This window comes from Oncorhynchus kisutch, unplaced genomic scaffold (genome assembly GCF_002021735.2).
Source record: "Oncorhynchus kisutch isolate 150728-3 unplaced genomic scaffold, Okis_V2 scaffold988, whole genome shotgun sequence".
Classification (NCBI taxonomy): domain Eukaryota; kingdom Metazoa; phylum Chordata; class Actinopteri; order Salmoniformes; family Salmonidae; genus Oncorhynchus; species Oncorhynchus kisutch.
Window position 1 is genome coordinate 87,049 of NW_022262933.1, and position 22,110 is coordinate 109,158.

The following is a 22,110-nucleotide window of genomic DNA, read 5'->3' on the forward strand; positions in this document are numbered from 1 at the left end:
TTAACACCTCATCTATCATATTGTAGCGGCATTTATTAGAGAGGGGTAAAGATAAAGATTTTGTTCAGGCGCCAGGCAGGTATTAACCATGCTGAAAGGAAAAGAGTAGAATAGAGAGCGTACCACTACCAGACCCACACACATCAGCAGAAGAGACTGCCTAGAGTGTAGCCTGTTTACCAGATAGCCAGTGGAGAGAAGAGAGAAGACACACCATATAAACCCACGTCACAGCACAGGGGTAACCCCACCAATAATACCTCATACTATAATAATAATAATAATAATAATAATAATAATGGCAGAGCAGTTGAATGGCAACTTCATAGAAACAATTTACAAGAAAGAACCCAGTCATCAACAGAGGATTTGCAATAATCTGCATTACCTTCCAGTGGAGAAGTGCAGAGGGTATGAATGTGGGGGGTGTTCATAGACACAACAAAGGCCTTAAAAATGTCCACAATCTCCTCGGCCACATGTCATTAGTACACCCCACCTCAATACAGTTCACATAACAATACACAACTTGCAAGCAACCCAAATACTTCTGGCAGGGAAATAATAGTCCAGCTCTAATGAACTTCAATGGGAAATGCATTTGAAAAATAGAAAGTCTGCTGCAGGGTAAAGCACTGAGGGAAGAGAAAGAGAGATCTTAGCTGTTGACTTGCAGTTGTACTGGCTTGCAGTTGTACTGTCTGACCGTCTGATGGTTTATTGGCTTGTATGTCAAAGCTTCTCAGCAATGTTGCTACTAAACCATACGATGCAACAAGGACTTCTGCAGCATAGCACAAACACACACACACACACACAATCAAACTGTCGCGCCAACCAAGAGCTCCACCCCAGTGAGCTGAAAGAGCTGTCTTTATTTCCTCCTTCCTTACTGCTGATGAGGTCTTAAAGTGTCCGCGCATGGTGAAGGCTCCGTGTAGGATTTCGCCACAATATGATCATATCTCATATTGTGTGTTTGTGTGTGTGTGTGTGCATGCATGGTTGTGTGTGTGTGCGGTGGGAATTATATCCACCTCCCATTAACTTTACCTTGACACAGGTTGTTTGTCCTCCTCCTGCCAACTTCTCCTTGGAACAGGTTGTTTGACCTCCTCCTGCCAACTTCTCCTTGGAACAGGTTGTTTGTCCTCCTCCTGTCAACTTCTCCTTGGAACAGGTTGTTTGTCCTCCTCCTGCCAACTTCTCCTTGGAACAGGTTGTGTGTCCTCCTCCTGTCAACTTTACCTTGGAACAGGTTGTTTGTCCTCCTCCTGTTAACTTCTCATTGGAACAGGTTGTTTGTCCTCCTCCTGTTAACTTCTCCTTGGAACAGGTTGTTTGTCCTCCTCCTGCCAACTTCTCCTTGGAACAGGTTGTTTGTCCTCCTCCTGTTAACTTCTCCTTGGAACAGGTTGTTTGTCCTCCTCCTGCCAACTTCTCCTTGGAACAGGTTGTTTGTCCTCCTCCTGTCAACTTTACCTTGGAACAGGTTGTTTGTCCTCCTCCTGCCAACTTCTCCTTGGAACAGGTTGTTTGTCCTCCTCCTGCCAACTTCTCCTTGGAACAGGTTGTTTGTCCTCCTCCTGTCAACTTTACCTTGGAACAGGTTGTTTGTCCTCCTCCTGCCAACTTCTCCTTGGAACAGGTTGTTTGTCCTCCTCCTGCCAACTTCTCCTTGGAACAGGTTGTTTGTCCTCCTCCTGTTAACTTCTCCTTGGAACAGGTTGTTTGTCCTCCTCCTGTTAACTTCTCCTTGGAACAGGTTGTTTGTCCTCCTCCTGCCAACTTCTCCTTGGAACAGGTTGTTTGTCCTCCTCCTGTTAACTTCTCCTTGGAACAGGTTGTTTGTCCTCCTCCTGCCAACTTCTCCTTGGAACAGGTTGTTTGTCCTCCTCCTGTCAACTTTACCTTGGAACAGGTTGTTTGTCCTCCTCCTGCCAACTTCTCCTTGGAACAGGTTGTTTGTCCTCCTCCTGCCAACTTCTCCTTGGAACAGGTTGTTTGTCCTCCTCCTGTCAACTTTACCTTGGAACAGGTTGTTTGTCCTCCTCCTGCCAACTTCTCCTTGGAACAGGTTGTTTGTCCTCCTCCTGCCAACTTCTCCTTGGAACAGGTTGTTTGTCCTCCTCCTGCCAACTTCTCCTTGGAACAGGTTGTTTGTCAAATATAAATAGCTCATTAATAATTATTTTATGGGGGTTGCTGTTTGCAGGGCTATATACTGTATATGAGGGGACAAAGTATGTGTTCAACCAAACTGCAACCAGACTTATACCGTAGATCTACAGAGACATCATGAGAGCCACTGCAGCCATCCTATTGATCCTCTGTCTCCTAGCCGCCAGTCATGGTAAGTAACCATCATCTTAAACATGCTTGATCAACTTCGAATTGGTCATCAAGTTGGCTCCATAATTTCATCCTCCTTTTTACTGGTTTACTTTACTCATGTGTCATTGATCTGGTGTCTCCATAGCCTGGGACTGTCAGCCTGTAGTGGATATCAAGAATCTGATGCAGATCGATGCAGGACTGGGGCAAATGGTTGCTACGAACACAAGTCAAACCCCCTACTACCTGGTAGGTGATAAATGGATCACCCTGCCTGGTTCCCTGAAGCATATCACTGTAGAACCAGCAGGGATCTGGGGTATCAACAAGGCAGACTCAATCTACAAGTATGTGGCCGGTAACTGAGTGCAAGCTGCAGGTTAGTGGAGAGCATTACTCAATATTTATCCAGAGGACACCTGCTTCTTAGCTTTCCTGATACCATCAGGCTGTTGAGAAAAGTATTAATGTGTTACATGTTTAACGTAATGCCATTGTAAGTCATTTGGCAGAACTCACAGATACGCACTTCATGTTTGCTTGTCTGTTTGTCTTTGTGGTCTTCAGGCAGTCTGAAGCAAGTGGATGCTGGGGGCAACCAGTTTATTGTGGGGGTCTACATGAAAGATACTTCATTCTGTCTGACAAGTAGTGCCACAGTTGGCTACAAGGGTCCAAGCTCACCCCTTCCATGGACAGGATTGCCAGGAAGTGTGAAGTATTCTAGTTGCGGACCTTTTGGGTGCTGGGCAGTCAACAAGAATGATGATATCTTCTTAATGAGTGTGAGATCTGGGAAAGAGTGTGAGAGCTGGAGCAGAGTAGTAGAGGATGGAGAACCTCAGTTATTTTAAAACTGTTTCATATTATATCTGTTGAAATTGTCCTAAAACCCTGATTGAATCTGTTTTCCAGCTGAATCAAGACTGTCAAAACAACGGGTGGAGTCACATTGATGGCAATCTTTCCATGATTGAAGTGGCAACTGATGGTAGTGTCTTTGGGGTCACCTCTGCGGGTAGTGTTTATACCAGGTAAGGTTGCTACTGAACTATGTGTATGGTTCCACCCTTTTTACACATTATTTCAACACATGATTAAATCATTTTAAAATGACTTGTAATAATAACTTGAATGATAACTCTTATCCTTACTGTACATGCTTTGTGAAGCAAAAAATGTCAATTAATTTATTATCTACGTTTTTTAAATTTAAAATCTAAACTTATAACAGACTTATAAAGAAATGTGTAGACCGTGTAAGGTAAAATATGTCAAAGTTGGATCTCCTTTAAAGCTGCAGTTTGGGATACAAAAATATATGGCTATATACAATTATATAAGTCTAACAATGTATGCACTTTATAAAACATTTATGAGCTTTAAATGTGAAACGCCATTTTCAAATAGTGTATGTTGATGTTAGGGTGGTGCTGGAGATTATTAATATGAAGTAGCAACATTTAGAAATGTCCCTTTAAGATCATAAGGCATGTGAACCCACCTCCTTCTTCAACACAGAGACGGCATCACAGCCAGTAAACCAGAGGGCACTGGATGGAGCCATATCCCAATGTGCATGATAATGAAGCATGTGACCTACGACCTGGGCCGTCTTTGGGTCGTCTCCAAGTCCGGCTTCGCCATGGTGTGCCCACATTAGCCTCTCCTTTTCAGCTGAAGGCCGTTCAGAATCTGACAAGTTCACTTGCTAACTCATTGATGTTGGTTTCTGGAAGAGCCTTCTGCTTGAGAAATGTTTATGTTATTTCACAAGATCCCTTAATACAAAAACAAAATTTATTTAACTATACTTTTCAGTACCTTATCTCTATCAATATTAAATCAATGATCTTATTGAGATGATAAAAATGTTCGGTGAAGATTTATTCTCACACACAATTGACCAGCAATAGCATTATTTAAGTTGTGTGCTATTTTCTTGATCAGTCCTTGATTAACACCTAAATAGATCTTTGCCATGGAGGCTATTTAACTGTACTGTAAACTAGGGCACAGTCATGTTGCTCACAATCCACATGGGGTTTGCTGTTCTTCAGAGGTCATCAATAGGGTTGGATGAAATCCTTGTTATTGCTCATTATCTTCTATAATTTCCCTCAAATAAAGCATTCATTTTGAAACTAATTTCAGTGGTTTTAAATAATATTGAACAGGGGGATTTAAGGTAGCTGTGCAAAGATCCAGTTAACAATCTGTTTTGTGAATCTTCTTACTCAGAAAGTTAAATATGACTAGAGAACTATAGTTCTACAGTGTGCAGGAACAGTGAACCTTTAGTTCCCTGATGCATAGTTTGATTTACAGGTTCCCTATTAATGTAGTGTCAGGGACATACAGTGGTGTAAGAATACTTGAAAGTACTACTTAATTAGTTTTCGTGTTTTACTATTTCTATATAGACTACCAATCAAAAGTTTGGACACACCTCCTTATTCAGGGGTTGTTCTTTATTTTTGTTATATTCTAGATTGTGGAATAATAGTGAAGACATCAATACTATGAAATAACACATGGAATCATGTAGTAACCAAAAAAAGTGTTCAATAAATCAAAATATATTTTATATTTGAGATTCTTCAAAGTAGCCACCCTTTGCCTTGATGACAGCTTTGCACACTCTTGGCATTCTCTCAACCAGCCTCATGAGGAATGAACCTGGAATGCATTTCAATTAACATAATTTTGCACGCCCAATTTTTCCGTTTTTGATTTGTTAAAAAAGTTTGAAATATCCAATAAATGTCGTTCCACTTCATGATTGTGTCCCACTTGTTGTTGATTCTTCACAAAAAATACAGTTTTATATCTTTATGTTTGAAGCATGAAATGTGGCAAAAGGTCGCAAAGTTCAAGGGGGCCGAATACTTTCGCAAGGCACTGTAGATGCCCTCAATCTCACACAAATCATCAAGGAACCCACCAGGTACAACCCTAAATCTGTAAACATGGGCACCCTCATAGACATTAACCTGACCAACTGGCCCTCCAATTACACCTCCGCTGTCTTCAATCAGGATCTCAGCGATCACTGCCTATTTGCCTGTATCCGCTACGGGTCCGCGGTCAAACGACCACCCCTCATCACTGTCAAACACTCCCTAAAACACTTCTGCGAGCAGGCCTTTCTAATCGACCTGGCCTGGGTATCCTGGAAGGATATTGACCTCATCCCGTCAGTTGAGGATGCCTGGTCATTCTTTAAAAGTAACTTCCTCACCATCTAAGATAAGCATGCTCCATTCAAAAAATGCAGAACTAAGAACAGAACCCTTGATTCACTCCAGACCTGACTGCCCATGACCAGCTCAAAAACATCCTGTGGCATACTGCAATAGCATCGAATAGGCCCCGCGATATGCAACTGTTCAGGGAAGTCAGGAACCAATACACGGAGTCAGTCAGGAAAGCAAAGGCCAGCTTTTTCAAGCAGAAATTTGCAGATAATCGAAAACTTCAACAAGCATCTCAACGGCTGGACATGTATTCCTCCTGGCTATTCCAACCTCAGCCAACAGCTCCGCCCCCCCCCCCCCCTCGCCCAAGCCTCCCCAGCTTCTCCTTTACCCAAATCCAGATAGCAGATGTTCTGAAAGAGCTGCAAAACCTGGACCCATACAAATCAGCTGGGCTTGACCCTCTATTTCTGAAACTATCCGTCGCCTTTGTCGCAACCCCTATTACCAGCCTCCTCATGCCTTTTGCACATAATGTATATATACTTTTTTCTACTGTGTTATTGACTTGTTTATTGATTACTCCATGTGTAACTCTGTGTTGTCTGTTCACACTGCTATGCTTTATCTTGGCCAGGTCGCAGTTGTAAATGAGAACTTGTTCTCAACTAGCCTACCTGGTTAAATAAAGGTGAAATACATTTTTTTAATCTAGTGGCCACAATCTTTACATCCCCTTGGCAACATACATATCAACCAGATTGCAAGCAGCCAATGCATTATTATTCTAGTTCTACATGCTGATGTGACAATTCCTCCACCAGAGGCCAGCCGAGATCCTTCATGGTCTTTGCCCAAATGTATTTGCAATCTTTGCTAGCAAATGCGATGCTGTCTCCAATAATATTTCTACTTTATTTTTTACGTTTGTGGCGTCTCCACTTTCCAAGCGTATTCAGGAATAATTCCAAATGTTTCTCATAGGGAAGCATTGCATGTTATTTCTTGTTTTGATTCTTGCCGCACTTCCCCTCACCAATTGGACTCTGGGGCTGTAATTCACTGCACCGCGTATGAAAGATAGTGTGGTGGTGCCTGTTTACACTTTACTTGGATAATCCGAAGTAGATGTTCAGTAGATGTTCAATAACTCAACAACATTTCAACTAACTAACCCTGAACCTAAACTTAACCCTTAGCCTAACCCTAAACCTAACCCGTATCCTAACGCTGACACTAACTGTAACCTTAACAAACATTTGCTTATCAACAGATAGTTCAATATAGATGATCTACAGATGGTAATACTGTCTAAATAAAGTGTGACCACATTCACCTTTATTCCTTGATTAAACAGCTTGTCATCATATATTATATTAACAGATCTCATATATGTGTGCGTGCGTACATGTGTACGTGTTTTCCTGCCTTCTCAGGACCCCAACGTCCAAACAATTCACCTGAATGTTCTGACAAGGTAGGAAAACAATACCTTTTTACAAACACACAACATGGGGGCGTAGCAGGATGATCGGAATGCCATGAACCCAAAGGTTGTGAGTTCAAATCCCAGGTAAGGACATGTTGAATAACAATTACTGAATAAATGAACATGAACAATGTAATCATGTACGTCAGATATATAAGTTGAAAACATTGTCTGTGAAAAGCACTTTGTGTGTGTAACCAGTTGCTCATGCTTTCTTTGTTAGATGCCCAAATAATAGTTGAACAAACATAGACAAGTTGAGCAAACACAATTTTGGGCCAACTAAACATTAAGTTCTGCTAACACTTTATCTGAAAAGTTGAGTAAACTAAAAAAAGGCCTTACTTAATAATAATTAGTTGAAACTACTTCCATTTTTTTTACCGTGTATATTTGACGGTCTCCCTAACATTTAGGATCTCCTTTAAACACAAACCTCACCCCTTTCTTCAACACAGAGACGGCATCACAGCCAGTAAACCAGAGGGCACTGGATGGAGCCATGTCTCAACGTGCATGCACATGAAGCATGTGAGAGCAAAATTGCAAAATTATGTTATAATACTTTTATTGCATCAAATGGTTGTTTTATGCAACAGAATAGGGGATTCTTCTAACTATTGTGTGTGTGTTCTACAGAGGATGGGTCTCTGGGAGATAACACTGACAGGAGATTTACCATGTCTTTTGGGTGATAAAACCTAAGGAGACAGAATTCAGAAGCATGAGTTAATGTTTCTGATCTATATGGTACCAGGGAGAGATGGCTCTGGGCCAGATCCTGGTCTCTACACAAAGATAACTGTTTTTACAGCAGATACTGTCTGCTGTGAATTATAAGTATCTTTCATACAAATCTTAACCTTGTGACCCTTTCTATGTAGGTTGAAAGGGGAGTATCTGAGCTATAAAAGATCTTTGTACTTTTTTCTCTGGGCTCTCAACAAATCATCTGAGGGTGATTCGTTGACCAGCCATCATTATCATAGAGCACTTAAATCGATTCACTATATGCGTGTGTTGTATTGACCTGCTCCCTTATTAATAAGTGAATAAAGATTTAGTTTAAGTATAACTCTGACTTGTGTGATAAGTCTCCTAATTTGATAGTAAAGAAATTAGCCACCACAAGCACATGACCTAAGACTTGGGCCATCTTTGGGTCATCTCCTAGTCCGGTTTCACCATGCAGTGCACACAATAATAGTAATAAATAATAATTGATTTAGTTTATATATCGCTTTACATTATAAAATAGAATCTCAGTGCTCGAAAAGCAACCAAACAGGAACAACAAATGACAAAACATGATCCTCTCATATACAGCTGTCTGAGGGGTTGTAGTGCTAGTCTTTTTATGCTGATCTAAGATATATTTTGCAAAGTCAGGTTTATCTTTTGAGTCTCAAGTTGGCCAGCCATTGGTCACTTGAAATTAGAGAGCTCACATGCTATTACAGTGTCCAGATGTTTTGTTTGTGAGAATCTTTCATTCTAAAATGTATTTCTGGAACTATGCCTTTCCTGTTAACGGTGTGCTGGAAATGTTTTATTCATGTGCTTTTCTAATAACTAATTTCTGTGTTCTATTCATGTGCTTTTCTAATAACTCATTTCTGTGTTCTATTCATGTGCTTTTCTAATAACTCATTTCTGTGTTCTATTCATGTGCTTTTCTAATAACTCATTTCTGTGTTCTATTCATGTGCTTTTCTAATAACTCATTTCTGTGTTCTATTCATGTGCTTTTCTAATAACTCATTTCTGTGTTCTATTCATGTGCTTTTCTAATAACTCATTTCTGTGTTCTATTCATGTGCTTTTCTAATAACTCATTTCTGTGTTCTATTCATGTGCTTTTCTAATAACTCATTCCTGTGTTCTATTCATGTGCTTTTCTAATAACTCATTTCTGTGTTCTATTCATGTGCTTTTCTAATAACTCATTTCTGTGTTCTATTCATGTGCTTTTCTAATAACTCATTTCTGTGTTCTATTCATGTGCTTTTCTAATAACTCATTTCTGTGTTCTATTCATGTGCTTTTCTAATAACTCATTTCTGTGTTCTATTCATGTGCTTTTCTAATAACTCATTTCTGTGTTCTATTCATGTGCTTTTCTAATAACTCATTTCTGTGTTCTATTCATGTGCTTTTCTAATAACTCATTTCTGTGTTCTATTCATGTGCTTTTCTAATAACTCATTTCTGTGTTCTATTCATGTGCTTTTCTAATAACTCATTTCTGTGTTCTATTCATGTGCTTTTCTAATAACTCATTTCTGTGTTCTATTCATGTGCTTTTCTAATAACTCATTTCTGTGTTCTATTCATGTGCTTTTCTAATAACTCATTTCTGTGTTCTATTCATGTGCTTTTCTAATAACTCATTTCTGTGTTCTATTCATGTGCTTTTCTAATAACTCATTTCTGTGTTCTATTCATGTGCTTTTCTAATAACTCATTTCTGTGTTCTATTCATGTGCTTTTCTAATAACTCATTTCTGTGTTCTATTCATGTGCTTTTCTAATAACTCATTTCTGTGTTCTATTCATGTGCTTTTCTAATAACTCATTTCTGTGTTCTATTCATGTGCTTTTCTAATAACTCATTTCTGTGTTCTATTCATGTGCTTTTCTAATAACTCATTTCTGTGTTCTATTCATGTGCTTTTCTAATAACTCATTTCTGTGTTCTATTCATGTGCTTTTCTAATAACTCATTTCTGTGTTCTATTCATGTGCTTTTCTAATAACTAATTTCTGTGTTCTATTCATGTGCTTTTCTAATAACTAATTTCTGTGTTCTATTCATGTGCTTTTCTAATAACTGTTTTCTGTGCTCATGCAAGTGACTGACTGAATGAATTCTCACGATCAGTATCTGCTATTTAGCAGTAGGCCCAGACCTTTGTTTTGAGAAGAAATTTCGCTACACTCGCAATAACATCTGCTAACTACGTGTATGTGACCAACAAAATTTGATTTGAAAGATCTAATTTTCAAGGTCTCAGTTTAGAGAGAAAGAAACCTTGTGAGATGTAAGTCTGTCACATGTTATGAACCAGTATTGGTCGGTCACATTTTTAAATATTTTTTTACCTTTATTTTACTAGGCAAGTCAGTTAAGAACAAATTCTTATTTTCAATGATGGCCTAGGAACAGTGGGTTAACTGCCTGTTCAGGGGCAGAATGACAGATTGACCTTGTCAGCTCGGGGATTCGAACTTGCAACCTTTCGGTTACTAATCCAACACTCTAACCACGAGGCTACCCTGCCGCCCCTCCACTCTAACCACTAGGCTACCCTGCCGCCCCTCCACTCTAACCACGAGGCTACCCTGCCGCCCCTCCACTCTAACCACGAGGCTACCCTGCCGCCCCTCCACTCTAACCACTAGGCTACCCTGCCGCCCCTCCACTCTAACCACTAGGCTACCCTGCCGCCCCTCCACTCTAACCACTAGGCTACCCTGCCGCCCCTCCACTCTAACCACTAGGCTACCCTGCCGCCCCTCCACTCTAACCACTAGGCTACCCTGCCGCCCCCATGAATGAAACAAAATGGTACTAATTGATGATTTATGGTAAATCATGCAAATATAACTTGTCTGTGTATAACCATATATAAAACAACTGCTGGGACTGCCCCAGCAGAGCTCCTGATTGACACGTATACTATGGTGCATTGAGTTGTTTGTCTGTGTATAACCATATATAAAACAACTGCTGGGACTGCCCCAGCAGAGCTCCTGATTGACACGTATACTATGGTGCATTGAGTTGTTTGGAACCTCTCCAGCACGCTGATCAGAAAGGATGATTCATTTAAGATTGATTTTGAGTGTCCCTGGTGGTAATTTCCACAACATGGTGGTGAATTTCCACTCCAATAGTTCAGAGATTTTGTTGAAAAATAATAAATGTTTACTCTCACAAAATTGCCATCAGTATAATAAACAGTGTATTTTCTTGATCACTGATCTTGATTAACTTCCATAGTAAAGGCGACAATCTACATGTGTAGAGACAATTATACTTGGGTATTATCTATGTCACGTTCGTTGTATGAAGGAGACCAAGGTGCAGTGTGGTATGCATACATTCTTCTTTACTTAATGAATGAACACTGAACAAACGAACAAAAATCACAAAATGAACCGTGAAGCTTATATGAGTGGTGCAGACAGGCAACTAAACATAGAACAAGAACCCACAAAACCAAAAGGGAAAATGTCCACCTACATACAATCCCCAATCAGAGACAACAATAAACAGCTCCCTCTGATTGGGAACCATAGACATATAAATACCTACAAAAACGCCTAGACAATACAAAAACAGGCATACCCACCCTCGTCACACCCTGACCTAACCAAAATAAAGAAAACAGAGATATTAAAGATAACTAAGGTCAGGGCTTGACAGTACCCCCCCCCCCCCCCCCCCCCCCCCCCCCCCCCCCCCAAAGGTGCGGACCCCCGACCGCAAACCTGAACTTATTTCAAATCAAAACAAATCAAATTTTATTTGTCACATACACATGTTTATTTGGGAGGGTCCGGGTGGGCTCCGGTTCTGGACACAGTCCCCCCCTTTACACGGATCCCTCCGCCTTTGTAGAACCGGACCGTGGACTATCGCCGGAGGCTCTGGACTGAGGATCATCGCCGGAGGCCCCGGACTGTGGAGCTGGAATAGAGCGCACCGGGCTATGAATGCGAACTGGTGACACCTTGCGAATCTCTGCATAACACGGTGCCTGACCAGTCACACGCTCCCCACGGTAAGCACGAGGAGTTGGCTCATGTCTCCAACCTGACTCAGCCAATCTCCTCCTTATTGGGGCTGCCTCTCGGGCTTCCGTGCTAACAGTGTCCCCTCGTATCTTCGCCGTACGTTCGTTGTACGAAGGAGACGAAGGTGCAGTGTGGTATGCATACATTTTTCTTTATTTAATGAATGAACACTGAACAAACTAACAAAAATAACAAAATGAACCGTGAAGCTAATATGAGTAGTGCAGACAGGCAACTAAAGAACCCACAAACAAGAAGAACAAGAACCCACAAAACCAAAAGGGAAAATGGGGATTATATTTAGGTGGCCAATCAGAGACAACGATAAACAGCTGCCTCTGATTGGGAACCATATCAGGCCACCATAGACAAATACAGTGGGGAGAACAAGTATTTGATACACTGCCAATTTTGTAGGTTTTCCTACTTACAAAGCATGTAGAGGTCTGTCATTTTTATCATAGGTTTCTGTACCAAATATTAGGTTCTGCTTTTCTGATGTATCAAATACTTATGTCATGCAATAAAATGCTAATTAATTACTTAAAAATCATACAATGTGATTTTCTGGATTTTTGTTTTAGATTCCGTCTCTCACAGTTGAAGTGTACCTATGATAAAAATTACAGACCTCTACATGCTTTGTAAGTAGGAAAACCTACAAAATCGGCAATGTATCAAATACTTGTTCTCCCTACTGTAAATAGCTAGACCTACAAAAACACCTAGACCTACAAAACCCCCTAGACAATACAAAACCTAGCATTCTCACCCTCGTCACACCCTGACCTAACCAACATATAAAGAAAGCAGAGATATTAAAGATAACCAAGGTCAGGACGTGACAATCTATTATAACCAATTTGGACACTGGGGCTGTAATTCCCTGCACCGCATATGAGAGAGCATGGTGGTGTCTAACATTCCTTGATTCACACCATGTCATCAATAGAGCCTCCAAGAGGATATTATCATGGTGTCAAAACTTGGGAACCGTCATGTTGCTGACAATGCAAATTGGTTTAGCAATTGTTTTGTGAATACAATCCTTGTCATAGCTCATCATCTATAATATTAGATCATGATTTTCCACAAATAAAGCATTCAGTTTGAAACAAATTGTGTGTTTATTTCCTCCAAGGCAACGCTGAAACTGTTCTTTACAATTGGTATGACTTTTCCAGACTTTTCCAGGAACACCAATTATATTAAAACTGTTTATTTTAACAGTTAAGGTTAGATTAGAAATTGTGCTACTCACCAATGACTTTGCTTCCAAAACCCTGATTGACGTGTTTGTTCCCAGGATGAGAACCCAAAAACCTACCAAAACAAAGCTTGTTTCCGGCAGCCTTTCCTTGATTGAGGTGGCAACTGATGGCAGTGTCTTCGGGGTCAACAAGGCAGGCCAGGTCCTTTAACAGGTAAGGTTGCTACTTAAAGCTACAATCTGGGAGTTGTGTTCAGGGCAGACTCAGGTGGTCTGAGCCATAGATGAGAATGACAAACTCAGTTGCAATGCTAATCTTTCATTCTTTAAAATTTGTATTATTATTTTACCCCCTTTTTGTGATGTCCAATTGCAATCCAATCTCATCGCTGCAACTTCCCAATGGGAGAGGCGAAGGTCTAATCATGCATCCTCCAAAACATGACCCGCCAAACCACGCTCCATTACACTCGCACACTTAACCAAGAAGCCAGTCGCACCAATGTGTCGGAGGAAACACTATGCAACTGACGACTGAAGTCAGCCTGCAGGAGCCTGGCCCGCCATAAGGAGTCGCTAGAGTGCGATGAGCCAAGTAAAGCCCCCCCAGCCAAACCATCACAATACTGGGCCATTTGTGCGCCGCCCTATGGGACTCCCGGTAACAGCCGTCTATGACACAGCCTGGGATCAAACCCCGGTCTGTAGTGACACCTCAAGCACTGCAATGCCGTGCCTTAGACTGCTGCGCCACTCAGGAGGCCCCACTAATCTTTAAATGTATTTTATCTTGTCAAGTATATCAAGTCTAATTTAGTCACCTAAGTCGCTTTGTAACAGCTCACCTAAGTAGCTGTTACAAAGACCACCATTTTTTCATTAATTCTTAATAAGACTGTTTTATTATGAAATGTTGACATTGATGTACCTTTTCTTTTTGTAATGCTTTTCAGTACTTTATCTACGTCAATAAAACACTCTACTGAACAAACATCATGTCTTCTTTCCCAAACCTGACTGCAGCTCACAACCCTGAATTCGTTTTTCAGCTGAACAACAGCACCACCACTTGGATTGAAATCAAATTGAGGGATGGAGCTGGAGAAACGTAACCACTCAAATTCATAGATGAAGATATGGATGCAAGGACTGATAGTCCATGAGATCAACATGATCATTTTAAACATATTTCAAAGATATATACTGTTTGTTTACAAAGACATTGTTAAAAGCACGGACTCAAAACAACCTTATATTTTGTCTTATGGTGGGAAAAAACAGTTGTTCAATGCTGAGGCATTCATAAGATAGAATATTTAAATATCTATTTAGCAGCAGAAAATATTGCACATTAACCCTTATAAAATATATTTGCTAGTTCACTACCTGGTAAGATGCCAATTGTGGTAAGGAAGCACAACCAAAGGTATTTGCTCACATGCAGAATGAATCTCTTCTCTATGGCTTTCTGTGACTCTTATCAGACATATGTAATCAATTGCGAGAACAGCTTTGTCACGGCAATGGTTGGTCTGTGAGGTTTTAGAAGTAGGTGGGAGGGACAGACAGACAGACAGAAAACACAACTCTGACCTGCAGAGGTTATCCCAGCCAGATCAAATCAAATCAAATGTTATTGGTCACATACACATGGTTAGCAGATGTTATTGTGAGTGTAGCAAAATGCTTACTCATGTGATCAATGACTATGCAAGTAGATGAATGATAACTATGCAGGAGACATGTAGCGCCAGCCCTGTCCCACTCTGGTCTCTGTCCACTTATTGTTTATGAACTGCCAGCGATTAAATCCAGATGCCTCACAACGAAACCATTTATTGAATCGTGAAACAGTCATTTTTGTCATCCACATTCATGTGATCAATGACTATGCAAGTAGATGAAATAAATATGGTTCAGGCATAAAGACAGGCCAAAGGAAACCCCTGAAAGCAAAGACTTGTGGGTATATGAGGTAATGAGTGTGACTACATGACGGTGGCATTTTGTCCAGGCTACTAAAAACTATAAAAACTTTCTATGTCTGTAAATGTTCTGGCTTTGACACAATATTTTTCTTGACATGAACCTGTTTGAACTAATATGAGATGTGTGGTCAGTTTTGGGAATGGATCTAATGTCTGGAAGATACGCCTGGGTGGACATATTGCAGCTAGGGAGTATACATGAATCTTTCCAATGTGTTCAATGTCCTTTCGTCTTTAATCACAGGTTTTTGGTCCATTTGAGACTATGGTATGTGATGTGGAAAGAATACTCTGAACTGGGCCTAAGATCCTCTGTAATTGCTCAAAGCTGCAGCAATTGGATAGTGCACTGCTGTTCCCTACCTGGCGTTGAAAACCTGGAATCTGGATGACTGTAGCATCTTCCTTCGAGGACAGCAACAGGCACTACACTGTATGGTTCTTCAATAGAATGTCCTTGTTGCTATGACAAGAACAGAAAAGTAAATATGAGTGCAGGCTCAAACTAATATCAGTGCTAATGTCTGTTAGACCCTCCTTGGTGAGCAAACACACACACACACACACACACACACACACACACACACACACACACACACACACACACACACACACACACACACCCTTGGAGACATCTTAGAACGAGTACAGTCCAACTGGAGATGATGAGTTGGGTCAGATCAATGTACACAACCACAGCGGGCATCAGACACAGTGGCTGGTGCCTGGAGGAGTGTGTGACTGACTATGTGAAGATGAATGAATGTCTCAGGCAAGCAGGGAACCTAATGGACCAGGGAGGGGTGCTGAGCTGACATTTGCATAAGCAGGGTCTAACTTTGTCTTAGTGCCAAGCACATGCACAGAGAATGCTCTTGATGAGACCCAGAAGTGAAGTGCAAGCTTGAAAATGGTGCTGTCTGGTGGAGGAAGACAGGCTCTGGGTGAATGAGAACAACGTGATAAACAGAATAGAAAGAAAAAATGCAACAAAAAGTCATGTTCACAATGGCATTTTAAAGTGACTCAAATAAACCAAATGTTGCATATCCGATTCAAATCTGTTCTTTTTTCTTCAGTCTGAACAGCCAAAAAGCACACGGAATAGGATATTTCAAGCCACAGTCCACCTTCGTAATCAGATATAAATCTGAGTCCTGGCCATGCGACATGTGTCTGAACAGTCAAATCTGATGTATTTTCCCTCATGGTTTTTAATCTTGTTGCTTGCTAGCTACTCTGTTGACAGTTTGACAAGATCATGTGGTAGCCAACTAGCTACTTAATTGTTTACAAACCAATTAGGGAATGTGCTAGAATGCTAAACAGCTACCTAGTTATCTACTTGACTGCTGTGGCCAAAAAGGACTAATTGACAAGTGGATCATCTTATCCTTTGAGACTTTAAATGTGTTCTTACACTAGGATTTTGAACAACTGGGAAACGTCCATGGCAGGCATTGTTGTCACCTTAGCCAGCTACATAACTTCTGAGTGATAGGAAGCACAAACACCACCACCAGCCTACACCACTGCACACACACCTGTCGTTACTATGACAACTAGCGTAGCAATGGCAGAAAATGACTGCTGTTTGAACTCACATCCAATTTGGTCCAAAACGGATTTCAAAAACAAAACTGATTTGAGCATGAAGATTGCAGTGTGAAGTAGGCTTAAGAGGTCCGAAGTACTTCTCAAATCATGTTGTGATTTTGTTTGATATTTATTCAGACAGAGTAGCATTGCAGCTCATTAGTTTGACCTTCAGTCTGGGCTGTTCCACAGCCATAAGGCATGAATGTCCCTTAAATGATTCTACAGCATGAAATCTCACAGCTGGAGCAACAACCTAATATACAGTGCTCAATTACCAGTTGAACACAGCTTGAGCCAATCTCCCACAATCTCTCACAAATGATTTGGTCATATATACATTTCAGGGAATCCCTTGAGAGAGGCTAAACATAATCATCCCAGATGCCTCAGCCCGATTGAGGTCAGAAACCACACGGACATTTGTATACGAGGCCTCCCCTGCTATTTAGCTTTTTCGTCTGGCAATGGCTAACTTCCTCTGGGTAAATACCCCCAATTTAAAACATTATTAGCCTTCTGAAAAAATATACAGTAGGGTGTTGGATCACACATCAGCTTGACCGATGGTGATACATCTCAATGTTTGAAGGCTGTTAAGACCCTTCCCTGTGAAAAGATGGATATCTGGCAAAACAGCTCAGGACAATGTATTCCGCTGTGAGTTATTGTCTCTCAGTGATGGCCTTACCAGATAGTTGCCAATCTGGACCCTGACCAGGATACAGAGACAGACTAACAAACAGGCTGTCTTGTCTGTGTTACCTTGAGTGAATGTCACAGTGGAGTGATGACTCCGGGGAGCAGACATAATGAGCTCACCAGTTAGTGCCACTGCGGCGTAATGGAGTCAATGGGCTGATTGGTAATGCAGACATGTTAAAAGCGGCCGCATCCCACTTGCCTCGTCCCTAATTGAGTATTCATGATGTGGCGACTGGAGCTCTTGTCTGAGCCTGTCAACCGGTGAAGACAGTGATAACCTTGGGGAGGACTTCAGGTTGGCAGGAGATAATGGGTGAGATGCGAGAGTAGGGGCCCTGATGACTTTGAACAACGGTGGCTTGCTTGTGTTCTCTGAGAGCAACAGGAGTTTCACAGTCCATATCTTTTGATCTGAAGTGAGTATGTTGTAAATCATAGGCTATAAGGAGTCTGGGGAGGGGAAGACCGCTCATAATAATGAATGAAATGGAGTGGATGAAATGGTATCAAATGCATTGGAAAACCAGGTGTTGGATGTGTGTAATATCATTACATTCATTCCGTTCCAGACATTACTATGAGCCCGTCCTCCCCAATTAAAGTGTCATAGATGGGGCGGGGAATTGACTTATCAATTTGTATTCCATGATTTCAAAGCCAGTTTGTCAGTATAAGACTAATTTGTATTAGAGATCAAAGTAATCTGGCTGTTTTTAAGATCAACATCCAAAATATAATTGTCATTTTTCATTGTTTTCTTTTCTATAGTTATACAAGTTAACACATTCAAATGGCAAACATTGAACAGGGGTAAGGAGAAATTTGAAGATTTCAGCATATTCATCCATTGGTTGACAAAAAAAGTGGGATTTTTTGTGAATGGATGCTGCAAGTGTCCTCTTGGGATGCCACAGGAGTAATCGGATGCTGTAAGAGTCACTGTGTTCCATGACATGGACACGTTGGCCAGGGATTCAATGTGGTCCCATGTCTGTGATTTATTCAAATCACACATACACTGGGGTGTGAACTCACTCATTATCAGAACAGCTGTGGACACCTACGATCACCCCTGAATTAGACTCATCAGTGATGTTTGTAGAGGCAAAAAATATTAGCAGCCATATTTTCTCCTCCCTATCTGTGTATTTGTCATGGCGATGGGATGTGGAGCACAGTGCAACCGGACAGTGTGTTGTATAGATCAATTCTAATTAGGGGAGCACGCAATGAAACACATTTTATAGTGTGGGATTTCTCTCCATGGGCTGTAGAGCTAGTGGTGGCACAGCGATGCACCACTGACAGACCAGAGAAGTCAGCCTAGATCAGCACTGTGGGAAAGGAGCAGGAGAGAGAAGACTAGCTTTCAAACAGTGGTCGGAGCATAGAGAAACAGGAACTTGGCACACAAAAAAATCTTTGTAGGACGTTCAGAGCTCTCTGTCAATTCTATGTGAAGGAGATCTTGAAAATGTTTCCCTAATCTCAACTTCATGTCTCTGTATCGGTGAGACCGGTTGCCGTGGATACCCAGCAACGCCACACACAAATGAATAAATACAGCGACACGATGCTACCTTATCAATTGCATCCTAAAAAATCAACACCCACAAGAAATATATTGGAGGTGTAAAGAGAGCAGTGCCAGCCCGGGCTAAAAATGCCGTCATTGTGACGTCACATGCCAAATTTTGCTGGCTGGGAAGACCCTGAAGATCTGCTCTGGGACACCTCCCTTTTCATCCAAGAGTGTAGGATGGATGTTAAGCTGATGGTTGGCTGTTGCTTTGATACATACAGTTGTTCTAATCAAGTAAAGACCCTGATGAACAATACTGAATAGGGCTGTTGTGTCAACAGCTTGTTGAGCTGTTGTCTCATACCACAGTGCCTCCTGGTGGTATGATTTATAAGAGATTGCCTCTATATTCTCATATGTTTTCAGTGGTTGTTCTTAAAAGTGTAAGGGATCTATGAATCTCATTTGAGAACAAAAATACAAGGTTCCTCCTCGGTGGAAGCAAGTGTTGATTGAAATCCATAGAGTGTAAGACGAGGTAAGCACATTGAAGAAAACAGACACTGGAGTAACTTCAGCAACACTTTCCGTAGCTCACTCCAACACTTGGTATCACATTTTCATGGAATCGAATGGGCTGCTTTAGCATTAGCTAGCCTAGCATGAGGACAAAATAAGCAGTTTATTTCAAAACTAGCAGTATTTCAATCTTCTCAAATGGTCCTGTTGGATACTTAGAGGACAGCAACATCTTCCATCCCTGGATTGAGGTAATTTTCTAATTAAATCCTGCACTCGTCACCACGGTGCAAACATTATGGGAGGTGTGTTTTTGACCTGAAAGGTTCAGATACAATTCCTGCAAACTTCAGCCCTGATTTTGCAATCTTTAGTCCAATAAATGGGGTTCCTCAAACAATAAAATAAGATTTTAAAAGGGCCGAGTGACTGCGGGCCAAAGTCAATCAAATCAAATTGTGTTTGTCACATTCTCCGAATACATCAGGTACCTTACAGTGAAATGCTTACTTACTTTTTTTAGTTGTGATGTTTGATCTCTGTTTCTCTGTCTAGTATACAGAATGAATCTGCACACTGAGTTTAATTGTATCATAGTTATCACTGTTGATTCACCGCACCGCTGCTAAACTGAGTGGAGGAAGGTGTGATGTCCTGAACGTTTCAAATTATAGAAATGTGATCTATAGAGCTGATATGATTTCCTATTCTACATATTATATACTGAACAGAAAAATAAATCGAACATGCAACAATTTCTAAGATTTGACTGAGTTACAGTTCATAGAAGGAACTGTAACTCAGGTGAATAAGCCAGATGTGGAGGTCCTAGGCTGGCGTGGTTACACGTGATCTGCGGTTGTGAGGCCGGTTGGACATACTGCCAAATCCTCTAAAATTATGTTGGAGGCGACTTATGATGGAGAAGTGAACATAAAATTCTCTGCCAACAGCTCTGGTAGACATTCCTGCAGTCAGCATTCCAATTGCATGCTCTCTCAAAACGTGAGAGATCTGTGGTATTGTGTTGTGTGACAAAAATGCACATTTTAGAGAGGCTTTTATTGTCCCCAGCACAAGGTGCACCTGTGTAATGTCATGCTGTTTAATCAGCTTCTTGATATGCCACACCTGTGAGGTGGATGGATTATCTTTACAACTGAGAAATGCTCACTAACTGGGATGTAAACAAATTTGTGCACAATATTTGAGAGAAATGAGCTTTTTGTGCATATAGAACATTTCTGGGATATTTTATTTCAGTTCAGGAACCATGGGGCCAACACTTTCCATGTTGAGTTTATATTTTTGTTCAGTTTAGTTTGAGTGTCATTTACTGTGTTTACGTCTAGGCTATGGCCACATTCTAACAGATCACTTTGCCTTCCAAAGTGTGTGGCATTATAGGGATAAAAACTGTCCGACTTGCGCTGACATGAAGACTGCATGAACTTTGCAAAAACCATGTGATCAAAAGCAGTTGCTCTTCAACTTCATCCTGCAGCCATTGCCTGCATTGTGGTAGGCTCCATACTCAACAATCATTAGGTTGTTTTTGTTTGTCCACAGTATATATGTACAATTAAAATGTGATATTTGAGGACCTCTGACCAATTTATAGTACAATGTACACACATATTTGGAAAAGTTTATTTCGACATTACAAAAAAAGGCTTTTATGACAACGCTACCATGTTACCATGTTGCACTGCCTTGCTTTTGGAAAACCACATCAGTGTCTGACTTTCAGCTGTCACAGATGCGCCTCCCTTCACCTCGACTTTCGTGCACAATCGGTGTAACAGCGCCACATGGTGCAAAGCCCGGCAGCTGCAGGTTAAGGACAGTCGTCTTACGCTCTCGGGCACGGCTTGGCACTGATGCGTCAGCGTCTATGGAGCATTCGCCTGGGCTTCCAGGAGTGACAGCTTGCCATACCCCTGCTTTCTAGGAGCAGCATCTCCGGAGATACAACACCGCTTTTCCATACACGGGTTCCTGTTTGTTCTGGTGTATTTTGAAGACTCCGTGAAACCGCTACTGCCAAGCTGTTAGCAGGTGAGGTAGTTGGCTTTCAATCTGTTGTCGTATTCATCCATTGACATGTTGCTGGCTACATTATCATGCATTAACAGTGGATAACGGTGTTTACGTATAGCTGAGTCTACCGCAACCTGCTGAAATTATCTAGCATAAATACCTGCTTGTAAATAGCCTAAACATACAATTTGTGTTAGGTGTCACATTGAGCACATGTAGGCGCTGTTCTTGCGGTCCAGTTCTGCGTAATTGCATCGGAAATCGATTTTATTGTGCCGAATCTCCTGATCTTCAGGCATTTCAAAGAGTGACTCGGTTATAGGCTCGAGATCTCGTAATTCCCTATCTCATGATCACTGTTGCCTCATGTTGATGCCCTCTCATTTTGTTTTCCAAATTTCATCTCCAGTCAGCGCATCACATCAGTCACTCAAGATGCCACTACTGGCACAGGTGAGAAATACATTTAAAATACGTCATCTGATGAGAAACTCCCCGTGAACTGAAATATTTGTTATTGCATGCATTTTAACCAAATATAACATGTAGCTAGGGTCATTTTTTAACATGTATCGATCTCTCTCATCCACAAAATGCACCCCAAATCCCTTTCCTAGACGGCTTCTTGAAATAAAGGCGTATCATTTGAGCTTGGACTATTCCCAGAGAAAAAAAACGCAACATGCATGGGTGACGTTTTTATTAGTTGG

General features: G+C 41.1%; 1 protein-coding gene across 1 annotated transcript; it reads left to right on the forward strand.

Annotated features, from left to right (window-relative positions):
• Window positions 1-921: 921 nt before the first annotated feature.
• On the forward strand, window positions 922-4,856 carry LOC109882272 (fish-egg lectin-like). The gene is made up of 6 exons (XM_031817321.1): window positions 922-937; window positions 2,236-2,353; window positions 2,480-2,583; window positions 2,902-3,119; window positions 3,250-3,368; window positions 3,856-4,856. Exons 1-6 carry the CDS (start codon window positions 922-924, stop codon window positions 3,995-3,997), a joined length of 717 nt encoding a protein of 238 aa, XP_031673181.1. The 3' UTR covers window positions 3,998-4,856.
• The last annotated feature ends 17,254 nt before the right edge of the window (window positions 4,857-22,110 follow it).